This window comes from Glandiceps talaboti, chromosome 9, assembly GCF_964340395.1.
Source record: "Glandiceps talaboti chromosome 9, keGlaTala1.1, whole genome shotgun sequence".
Lineage (NCBI taxonomy): Eukaryota > Metazoa > Hemichordata > Enteropneusta > Spengelidae > Glandiceps > Glandiceps talaboti.
Window position 1 is genome coordinate 19685802 of NC_135557.1, and position 12696 is coordinate 19698497.

Genomic DNA, 12696 nt, shown 5'->3' on the forward strand with positions numbered 1-12696 from the left:
GAAATAGGCGAAATCATATATACTCAGACAAGTTAACAACGATAGGCTTAATGCCCCCCCCCCCCCCCCCATTCATGGCCAAACATATCTTGTGTCAGTAGTGCTCAAAATGAAGTAAGGTAACCTAACTTTGCACCTTGGACTACTATACTTAGTGCTCAAACTGAAGTAAGGTAACCTAACTTTGCACCTTGGACTACAATACTTAGTGCTCAAACTGAAGTAAGGTAACCTAACTTTGCACATTGGACTACTATACTTGGCATCTCTAAGGCCTGTACAGAGACAACTAGTACATGAGTAGCTTGTCTATCCCTGTAAATAATTTCAACATCCTGTTCATTTTGCATGAATTTCATGAGTTATCACAAAAAAATACTTGTAATCCTGCACATGAATACCTTGCATGACAGCAAATCAGTTTAAGCAAGGGACATAATTTTGACCCAGGACATGAAATGTCTATTCAATAATCTCTAAACTGTGATTACATTGTGTACATTGTCAACACTTATGACACCATTTACTAACCCCACCAAAACTGAGAGCTCAAAACTCAAGATTTTCTTTCCATTTTTTTATACAAAAGTCCCGGACAAAAGTAAAGACATGAATTGAGACACCTTGCCCCTTGTTTTATTTATGCCGATGTATAAATAACACTAAACTTACAGAAATGAAGAATAATAGAAATGATGACGTCTTGTAAGACTATGATCATAAAAGAAATGAAAAAAAGACAGGTATGCATTGTTCACATTAGAAAGTAACCGTGCTTTGCATGGGATATATATATAGTTTTGGTAGTACTGGAACTCTTTCTTGGTTGTAACTCGGAGTTTCACGCATTGCGCGATCATCAGACAACTGCATACATACATACATACATACATACATACATATACATATATATATATATATATATATATATATATATATATATATATATATATATATATATATATATATATTAAGTAAAAACTGACATATAGCATAAGCACAACTCGAATAAGTCAAATTGCTCCATAGCACTCAAACAGAAATGAATGCCACAAATTTTATGTAACCCTGTCACGTGAACATAACCCGTCTAATATTTTTCTAATCCATTCTGCCGAATTGGAAAATACCACGGACAAAACTCCTTGGTTAGTATTCTAGATATAAACACATGTACACACTTGACTGACTTTGAGATTGGCTGAATGGGGCATGAGACTTAAAATAGATTAGCTACACCCGTATGCAGGGAGCTTGTTGACACGAAGAAATTGTGATATGCATACATACCATGAAAGATCACTCTTGATCGGCGCTGAAAGGCAGCGCTAACTGTAAACAATTATTGCTTCATACATACCACGGACAAAATTCATACATACCACGGACTTAAGAAAGTATTAAGAAAAACATTATTAGGGGAAAAAAACGAAAAAAAAATAACTACTTCCCATGCCGGGAATCGAACCCGGGCCGCGCGGGTGAAAGCCGCGAATCCTAACCACTAGACCACATGGGACTGTTAAGGAGAGGGCGCACTTTATTAAATATATTTTATCACAGCATACAATGCGAACATGTTGTATGTAGTTGAGTAGTCTTGCTGCTAGACGTTCGGGCTTTCTTTCGATGCTATAACTATAAGCGAACGAAGTTCGCATGTGAGGGCCTGCCCGGATGTTCCATCCTCGATACGCGATAGCGTACGTTGTTCGGCTGTGTGTGGTATTTTATCGGAAGAACATCCGAGGGCTAGCTGATAGACTAGTAGTTGAGTGGCCGTGACCAGTTATATGACCTTTGTACTTTCTACTCCTACGGTACGTACACGGTCTATTTTCTTTCCTCCAAAACTTATTTTGCGCTTTAATTGTAATCGTATAAGAAGCTGCATCTTTCGAAGTTTAACACATATTAGTATTATTACCGTGAAATCCGAGACAAAGCCCATGATGAAACAGGTGCGCGTGTGTTCAGGTTCAACAGGGAGTTCGGGGGGGGGGGGGGGGGGGGGGGGCTCGAGGGGGTGTATATGCACTTGTTTCACGAGATATGCTTCAGAATACAATACAATATTAATGCCATATTTGGCTGATAATAATATATGAAAGGGTAAATAACACAAATTTCTAGGATCTCGTAAGTCTGGATTGAGAATTAATTTATACGACCGATAAACCTTATTATTGCTATGGGTGTCCAGTATAGTGCAGTCCCTTGTAAACTAATATTCATTTCCAGGATGGTGATATTCTAGTCTCGGATGATTATAATACCAAATAATGACGTTATTATAGGTATTTACGATATTCAAAAAATATCTTTACAGGTCACTGTTTGGGAGAGGAGTCTTATAAATCTGAAAGTGATATCGTAAAATGCCTATAATAACGTCATTATTTTGTATTATGATCATCCTAGACTAGAATATATCACCATCCTGGAATGGAATATGAGTTCACAAGTGACTGTGTGTAAAGTAGTACCCATTATTTTTCTAAATTCAGCGGGAAACTACACGTGACCTTCGCGACTCATAGCGACAAGGCACCCTTAGAGGTCATTGTATTTTTGAACGAAGAAATTTTTTAGGGAATAATAAGTATCTATTATTTGCGTAATAAAGATATGACGATAATAAGGTCAGTTGTTACATAGTATTTGTTTATTTTCTTTCTTCAGCTCAACAAAACTAATTGTCACTTACAAGTATATTTTCAACAAAATGGATGAAAACCTGAAATATTTAAGTACGATTTGGCCACGAAATATGTTTCCTTGATATACTAAACTCGAAGGTAAAATTCAAATTCCACTATATAACACAGGCATACGCACACGTGCGTGCTCGAGCTCACACACACCGTGCACACACACACACACACACACACACATATACATACATACATACATACATACATACATACATACATACATACATACATACATACATACATACATACATACATACATACATGCATACACACATTTTTTCACTGGCTCTCTGTCAGCCAGCCTCTCTATCACGTCTCACTGGAGCTCTCGGTCTCTCTCCTGTCTCTCGCTCTTTCTCACCGAATCTCACTTTGTTTCTCTATGTCTCTCTGTCTGCCTGTCTCTATCTGTCTCTCTCCCTAGCTCTCTGTCTTTTTTTTCTCTGCCTGCCTGCCTGCCTGTCTGTCTGTCTGTCTGTCTGTCTGTCTGTCTGTCTGTCTGTCTGTCTATCTGTCTGTATGTCTGTCTCTTTCTCTCTCTAACACATATGTACATGTACACACATACACACACACACACACACACACACACACACACACACTTAGTATTATGTATTTTTAGTTCCCTGATATATAAGAAATTTAAAACTAATGAATTTTTGGATATATGACCAACAGGTCGCCAAGATAAAGAATTAAATGTATCCCTGCATATAATCAAAACAAATTATGGTGTGTATATATATATATATATATATATATATATATATATATATATATATATATATATATATATATATATATATGTATAACAATGTCACGCAAGATACTAAGGAGTCGTTACACACAGCATTTCACGCTGTTACGATGATACCGCTCTACATACATATATGTATTACACTACAGTATAGACATTTTACCTATACTGAGTTACACACATATATATATATATATATAAAAGCTGGGGACTTTTCTTTGAATCAGATATTTCTCTTTGCAACACACTGCTTATGGGCACTTATCCATTCAGTGGCAATAACTGCAGTTCGTAAGTTTATGACTAAAGCTTTGACATTGGTAATTTCTTCTTTACAGAAACACCCAGTTACACCATCACATGTAGTATCGATACACTCCTCTTGGTAGATCCACTGTTTTTGGTTTCTGTCCGGTAGCTGTAAGGTGTAATAATGAAATCTCATTAGAATGGTAATGTCGAACTTGAGCGCATTTTTGGAGAGAGTGAAATTGTTACTTATGTGCTACCACTAACTGAAACATTCCGGGGCATCAGTAGTCACTTGCACTTACTAGTCTCACTGGCAGACTCATGACTATCGTCCCTAATCTTGGTATGTATGCCAAGCGGCTTAGCCGCCAGAAGAGAGGAACCAACACTTCTCGCAGCTTCGCCGCTCAGGGCGCACTTCGTGCGTCTTACAAAGCTAAGGGGAGAACCATTTGATTTCGGGGGGGGGGGGGGCAGGAGGAATTCGAAGTGGGTATAGCAGCAATTTTTTTTCCCAATCACTGTGACAGCAAATTTTTTTCTACTGACAGTCCTGCATCAAATATTTTTTTTCTATATGCAGAAGCAATGCATTTTTTTCTCGGTTACCAATTTTGTAATGTGCGGTTCATAGCTATACCTACATGTCATTGGTTCACAACTAACTTGTTCTGTGTAAGTAGCAATAAGTAGCAGTTAATAATCCATGCTTCTATTTAAGATAAATAGCTGATAAAAAAATCCACGAGGAGCTGACTGATCACTTGGCTAACTGGCCTTTAAACCAATTTATTATTACCAAACAAAATAATCATGTTTGAACCAACCTTGGAAAATGTCTCCACCTATTAACAAACTTGAATTAACAACCCTGTGTTTATAATTAAGGTAAACGCAATGTCATACACTTATTTAATATTGATGGTGTTCGGAGTCCCCTTCCCTTTATTACCGCCCAAATTTAGCTGATCACAACAATTTGTTTAACTGTCTATTTGAACAATTGTTTTTTCTCAAACTATTATGGGAACAAATTATTTATTTTCCTCCTTCACAGATTTTTTTTCTCAAAATCCTCCTCCCCCCCCGAAATCAAATGGTTCACCCCTAAGGGACGATAGTCACTCGTCTGGCAGCAAGACTAACCATTTCAGGCTACGGCATGCTAGTCGGTGTATTTACGTTGTGAAATTTTCCAATCTTTTGTCACGTGTCCTCTTTAATTATTCACAGTGCTTGACGCCAACAAAAAAGCTACAAAGAACTGTGCAACCGTTGAATTACATAATTCATCATTTTCGTTCTGCAATGAGCTTTTGCATAAATCTTAAAAGTTGCTAGGATCTTTTCTACCATTTGAAAGTTCACGTACCTGGACAACCTGTACTAAATTACCATCCGTGTTAAACGCCAAGTTGATGAACTCTGAACGAGATTGTGCCCCACATACTCGTATAACATTATCCGAGCTCCTCCGCAGACGTTGACGTTTACCTTGAATTTTATGTCCGTGCCTTTCTTTTTCCTCGTTAGGTATATATTTATCGGACGCTCCCTCCTTCAGAAGTGCCCGCGCATGCGTGATATTTGGGGGCTCATCACTGTCGGATGTTTGATTCGGAGATCTGTACAGTGTTGTAAAGTTCTGCTTAGTTTCATTCTGGTATGTTTCAGTGGGTGACGTCGTGGTCAGTGATATCGATTCAGTAGAAATATTAGGTTTCGATGTCGTACTACTACTAGACAACGTCAACGAGTGTGGTTGAAAACCTGGCATTTCCTCCTCACTGCTGAAAAAATCTATTCTTTTCTTCGATATTTTCCGCTGTTGTCTAGAAGTTAAGCTGACTATTGGCATCTGGTGAGTGGAAAGCAATGCAGGGTTTTTCTCAAGCCTTTCAATTAAGGCAAGCATATTACTGATATCCTGTATCTGTTCCGTAGAAAGATCCACGATGCCCCTTTGCAATTGGCAGTGGACATCCACAACAGCGCCCGCTACGATCAAGGCAAACATCAGCACGGTAAGTTCATTACGCATACGATTAGATAACGTCATTTTCAGGAACTATAAATAAAAGAAAAAATCATAATATTTCAATTAATTGCGGTTAATATTTGCATATTTACATAATTATTTACATAATTATATGTAAATATTTGTAATTATATATGTAAACTTTGATTTTTGTTATCTACTCCCCAATTATATAGTGTGCGGTCTGCCAGGACGATATCCTTGAAGGCTTTTTCGTATGCCGATACCAGTCTCACAATGACCATCGGAACAAAGAATTCGTAGGTATTGGCGCATAAATGCAAGAAATCAAAACAACGTGTTTCCCTAGGTTGACATATAAAAGTAAACATATAAGTAATAGTTATATTGTTCTCGTTAGGTTTAATAATTTTACGCCGACATGTTATGGATGACGTCAGAGTTCAATTTCTTTCCAACCGATCGGATGTCGTTGACAGTTTAAACAGTTTTAAATTAAACACAAGTTAAATTTACGCCAAGTTGTCTAGTCTTTAAAATTAATAGTATGTTCAGTAACTCGAGAGATTTTACTCATGAAGCAACTTTAGATTAAAATAGAAAAAACGTCCAGTTTTGGACTCGTCGGATTGGGATTGACATTCTAAAGTGACAAAAACAGACGGACGATAAAAAGCTATAGAAAGAATTAAGTTGATCCTGGTGTAAAGAATAATCTCATGGGTCCATTTTCACATTTACAAACTAAATTGAAATCGTTTTCTTAAAATAAGGAGATATATTCTAGAGTTCGGAGTTTTATCTAAAAATGTGCGTCAAGGGGATTTGCTTGCAGTGCTATAAACATTTTGAAGTCGAAAAATTGAAAATCTCTGGAATATCCTAAACAAATTTCTAAATGTATAGACTTTCATTTGCTGAAAGGTGACTGTTAATATGAGTTTTGGCAATGGCATCATTTATTTTTTTCATATACTGGAAGTGAGACTTAATATCGAGACATTTTTTTTGTAAAATTTAGAGCTAAATAGATCTTTTTGACTTCATCTAACAACAGTACGACTGCAAACATTACAGTCCAAAATAAAACCGCAGTTTTCCAGAAAGTGGAAGAATTTTGACAACACTGTTAGATTTTTTTGTGAAGACGAATCATTTTGTCACGTAATTTTGGCGGGAAAGTTCCTTGCACTGATACCAAGGTCAATATTATACTTAAGATGAGGCGCGACTATAAATATGTGTATAACATTAATAAAATGCTTACCTTTTTTTGCAAAATATCAGGAGCAGAGTAAACGAATTTACAGATTCAGTGTTGCCGTTCTTATTGAAGGGAGATACACGTTATCAGCTTTTATATCCTCCTGAATGAAAGTCTATTTTTGACTTTTTCATATTACCATTCGTCTACGCATCTTCCCGATATATGCATACAGTCTAGAAGTAATACCCCGTATGATCGTCCCACCAATAATTCAGCATTCAATATGCTCTTTCACCGAACATGAGTGGGTTGCAATGCTTTCTAGAACGGACATAGTGAGGCCATGACGTCACGACATGTCAATGCCACGCAGTAATAAAAGACTGAGTACTGTTATGGTATTTCCATGACGTTAATAAAACAGGCTCCACTGGGATGACTTTTAGTCATGTAGCCGGACACGATATGCGCCTACGCCTGACCAACTTTCGATATCTGTACCCAGCCAAATCGAGAAAAACATCCGGTATATGGTAAAAACCACGTTTATAATGAATGGTACACTTTTGTGTTGGCGATTTTGGTAGACAAAAAGGGACAAGTGTCTAAATATTTCAACTCTTGTATAGTATTGGTGTTGATCATAAACGATTGATGGAACGCCTCATCAGATGCGAAGCAAAACGTACGCCCTAGGCCCTATGACTCGATGTTGGCTTACGACCAAATGGGTATTTCCACTACTCACGGTCGATTTCATAGTACATGAGTATTCACAATTCAGGTTTTTTTATTTAAAGTTTAGTCACTAGTTAGTATTATATTGAAATGATCACTGAATACTCAAAATATTGAAACATAAGTCGTGCATCATAAGCTTAAAGGTTATTGGTTTAACAGTTCTTATGATGAATGCCTCATTTACGATGATTAGTTTAGAAATAAACAACAGTGACGTTTAAGGTAGACGTGATGATTTATCAACATGTATCAACATTTTTAATTAAAGGGGAAAACCACTTGGCAGTTTTCCAGCACTATCTCATTCAAGTCAGCAGACATACATGTGTACAAGATGATGAACAATGTTTTTACTGATGACCTGAAAGACAATCGGGATATTTTGAAACAGCGTAGAGCACTTTGTGGTAGAGCCAACTTTTTATTGAGAACGGTTTTCTGCATGTACTATATCGGTGAAACTGCGTCTCCTCGTCACACCGTTTTGCAATAACATTTACGGAAAATTTATGGTGTGACTTCAATGTAAGTAGTATGCAAAATATAATTGTCTGTCACAACAATGCGTTCCGGAGATTGATAGGACTTCCAAGTTCTGTCAGTGCATCTAGCATGTTTGTTTCCAATTCAGTTAATTTTCTCTCTGTTTTGAGAAGAAAGGCGGCATTTAGGTTTATGTTACGTCTTTTTGACAGCCAAAATGTTCTGATTAATCGTGTTATTACTTGTGATGTACGGTTCTGTGGGCTTCAGGCCCACTGGTTGAAGATTTTACATTGATTTTTTTTTCTTTTAAAACAATACCTTTTGTAATATTTTCTGTTTGTATTTGTCTGTTATGTAAAAATTAGACTGTCTTGTGGTATATTTTTGTTCTTCTCTGGACCATGGGTCTGTAATAAAGTTTAAATAATAATAATAATAATATATATTCTTGACTCCTAAGTACTTATTACCGTCCGATGCACAGTCATGACTTTGTTGTTCACGTAATATTTATTTTATTTATTTACTTGTTTGAAATGTCTACAGGATGATCCCATTTAAATACTCTCAGAAGTTGGGAAAGACTAAAATACACTCAATATTTTAAATAATAAATAAGACATATTTGTGTCTGCTAACTCCCATGATGCAACACTGGACCACTACAAGGACAATGAATGTGAAACAAATTTCAATTTGGCGTTTCTTGGCAATCGTGTGAAATGTAAGCTCTTAAGTAATGTATAATTACATCAGGAAATGACTCCCCAGAACCCGAAGTTTATGAAACACCTTCATTTCCTGGAGTGGCGTTCATTTAAACACATATTAAGTAAATTTTCATGTCAATAAAAGATATCATGATAAAATATATAACATATACAATATATGTCTCGTGGAGACACAAAGTTTGGCTAGAGTACATAGATTTTTGGCAGAGATATACATTCGCTTTGCTATTGACTGCCTCATAATTAAATGTATGGTAGGTTAATGAAGTGAACAATTTTGTACAACTTAAACGACTGCTCCTGATCTTTGAATATTCAAAAAAGGGAGAGAGAGAGAGAGAGAGAGAGAGAGAGATTTCAGAGAGAGAGAGAGAGAGAGAGAGAGAGAGAGAGAGAGAGAGAGAGATTTCAGAGAGAGAGAGAGAGAGAGAGAGAGAGAGGAGATTTCAGAGAGAGAGAGAGAGAGAGAGAGAGAGAGAGAGAGAGAGAGGCAGACAGACAGACAGACAGACAGACTTGGGAGAGACACGGAGAGACGGAGACTAGAGAGAGACAGCGAGAAGGATACAGACGGCCATACAGAGGAAGGTATACACCGTGACGTACTCAATTACATTCGCATTGTTGTCACCCAACTCATCACTGAATATAGCTATATGTTTAATAAGTAATTGCGTTGAAGCCACGAGAACGTTATAAATGTACTCGTAAACAACTGCTCCTGAGGTTTAATTTGATTCAAATCATGAGCAAAACATTTCGCCCCCCCCCTTTCTGACCATCCATCAAAACGTTCATGTCCCCCTTTTGAACCCTCAATTTTTTTCATGACACACCAAAATTTCTACCCAACCTCCCCCCCCCCCCTCCGTAAATTCTGACCAAAGCCTAAGATACTGTTGACAAAGTTATGACTCGGATCCTGACTTCATGTGGTGTTTATGTAAGTTACTGTATGCCTTTGCATTCCTGCTTATATTACCACGAGCAAGCAAACGCAGCGGTGTTTTATCGCGAGTTGTACGTATTATGATTAATATATCTGGGTCAAACTATCAAACTTTCAAAGCGATGCAAACTAGCACGATTGGAAACTGTATGATAATGTTTATTTGTGCACGTAAAGGCGACAAATGTATTTTTGGTATTACACGTATCACTGATCAAAGTTGACATCTGGTGACAATTCCAGGAGACCGGAATCTAAGCAGAAGCGTATTATATATAGTACACCAAGCCAAGATCCTGTCACGCTTGTTAGGGTTGTATTTGATGTCACGCTATGAATGATACATAAACTAGTTGTACTCTTCAATAGAAATTAATTTCACTTCCTCGTAAATCCTGGAACAGTTAGTATTTCCAGCCTGGAATATACTGGCATTTATAGAGCAATTGTCTGAGTCGAGGTATGATTCAGATACACGCACATTCAACACCAAAGTACTAGTATAATACACTACGTAACTCGGAAATAAAGTTATCAATTGCAAACTGCTGCCACTACTTCATACGCAAATCTCCCTCTTTTTAAATCAAGAAAAATCAGTCGTCACCAAACACAGTTGTTGAAATAGAAGTCAAAACGATGCCAATAGTAAACCATTTTAGAACCAAAAATGGCCACCGAATATTTGCTCACTCTATGGGAAAGTAGAAAGCTGTCAGTAACATTGAAAGGAAGACGATAAACTTAGAAATTTATTCTCATTTCAAGAAGACAAAGAACAAACTTTCACAAAGTTTAATTTGGAGATACTTTGATTGTCAAGGTAATGTGGTCCCATAGTGCATTTTATCATATCCTTGATATGATCCGTGATCTGGTCTGACAAATACGGAATTTTAGGCACGATACGTGAATAAACAAGAATAACAAGCGACCTATCGGTCAGAATAGCTCCGCTGTTTTTTTTTAATTTAATTTTTTATTTTGGTGACATGTAGAAGTGGTTCAGGTCTTCAGCTCTTCACTATGCAGTTTTGTTTTAGCGATACAATAAAGTGGTTAGTGGTTTCATATGATGTCTCACTATAAAACACATTTTACACAGAAGTTGATAATGTATTGTACTTTTATACCATAGTCACCATGTTATAACAAAAATCTACTGTTATGAAAAATTGCACAAAATCTCAGAAAAAAAATGACTGGGAAATGCACACAAGAAAAAGAAAAAAAAAAAGGATTTTGAGGTTGGCTATAAATAATTCCAGTGTCTTACAGCTGTAACCCTGGAAAATTTTAATGATGAATGAAATAAACTAGGGATCTAAAATAATTTTGAGGCAATTTGAATTTCAATTTTCTAACAAATTTACAAAGTCAACAACATTCAACTTGTACTAGTTGTGGTAGATATATATAGGGAAGAAATGTATTAATCGACATCTTAGTTTCCGTACGGCGACAATCTCAAGTACCCGGAAGAGAGTCATTCTCAGCCATACGTTACAGTGGTAACACTCGTTCATGTTCGGTTACCTTTCACAAAGAAAACACAACGAAATGGTTGAAATGATCTTTTTTTTTATTTCTTTTCATCACAACAACAAAATCTGCGTGATCAAAAGTATTGTAAACTAAACCAGAAAGAATTATCGGACTGGCTAAACTTCCCGATGAACTGGAGTAAGGTCCTACTACTTCCAAGTAAGCCTCGATAGTACAATAGTACGTGAGAAAATCGTCTCAAACTAGCGATACAAGTTTCAAAATATAACTTGACATGTCTTCATTTGTTAGAGTTATACAATTCAAGACGGATTTTCACTCGAAAACAACAATTCTGTGAATAATGACACTCTGAACGCAGCGATTTCTCGGACGATGTTACCACTGTAACGTATGGCTGACAACGACTTGCTTCCGGGTTAGTCCCTCGTGCATACGGGTGGATTGTCGGCGATTAATACATACATCGTCTGATATTTTAATTTACAGTGTTTCTTGTGACCGGCGCCTGTCAGCAGACTCTGCCATTTTTTTCATCATTCCATTGTATTTAAACCTTGTACTTGACATTTCGCAATATTTATAATTCTCAACAAAATACCTCAACATGCCTCACTTCGCTCGTACTCAAAGCAGCCCCGCGCGGTATGATCACTGACACTGATGGCATGATGAGAGAGCCTTTTCGGATTTACATGTAAAACGGGGAAAGATACGCAAAACATAATGCAAAGTCTGAAGCCAAATTAAAGTTGTAATTATTTTAATTATTTTTACTTGCCAAATATTTGCATTTTGGAAAGGCAAGACACGTTCATGTCGTTTAACTTTACATGTGAACTGTCGGCCATAACTTCAACCGCATGCGTGGCATGCCCTTCCTTATATATTACGCAAGTTGTCTGAATTCTGGTTCACTGTCATTCCAAATTGCACGACAATATAGAATTAACCACAAGTTACATGTTATCTGAAAACATCACACTTTTATAGTGGGTCTGAAGTGTGATTTTAGTGAGTACCAAGAACGTCCTGTGTTGATACTCAAGATACTTGCTGTGGAAAATCGCTCGGTCAAATGAGGTCACCTTCAGCTTCTGGTCGAATCAGGATAGAGTATGCAAATGATGATGTTGCGGACTGGCTGATTATGTAGAAGGGTGCAGAATTGGATTTGAAGTTTACAACCCTGTTTCGAACAAACGCTTGTCATTTGGGCACCCAATGCGTAGAATTATGACTATAGCACATATTACATTGCTTGTTTGACGTCAATAGTGTCTTTTGAAAAGTGGCAGTTTACTTAAAGTCTCGTCGACTGATTTCCAATATGGCGTCGGTCATTATGCTAATT

General features: G+C 37.0%; 1 protein-coding gene and 1 non-coding gene across 2 annotated transcripts; both read right to left on the reverse strand.

Annotated features, from left to right (window-relative positions):
• Window positions 1-1447: 1447 nt before the first annotated feature.
• Window positions 1448-1519, reverse strand: Trnae-uuc (transfer RNA glutamic acid (anticodon UUC)). Its single transcript has one exon. It is a non-coding gene; the product is annotated as a tRNA-Glu (tRNA).
• Window positions 1520-3535: 2016 nt separating this feature from the next.
• Window positions 3536-7205, reverse strand: LOC144440295 (uncharacterized). The gene is made up of 3 exons (XM_078129656.1): window positions 6990-7205; window positions 5096-5791; window positions 3536-3889 (listed from the first exon to the last, which is right to left on the reverse strand). Exons 2-3 carry the CDS (start codon window positions 5780-5782, stop codon window positions 3695-3697), a joined length of 882 nt encoding a protein of 293 aa, XP_077985782.1. The 5' UTR covers window positions 5783-5791; window positions 6990-7205; the 3' UTR covers window positions 3536-3694.
• Between the last annotated feature and the right edge of the window lie 5491 nt (window positions 7206-12696).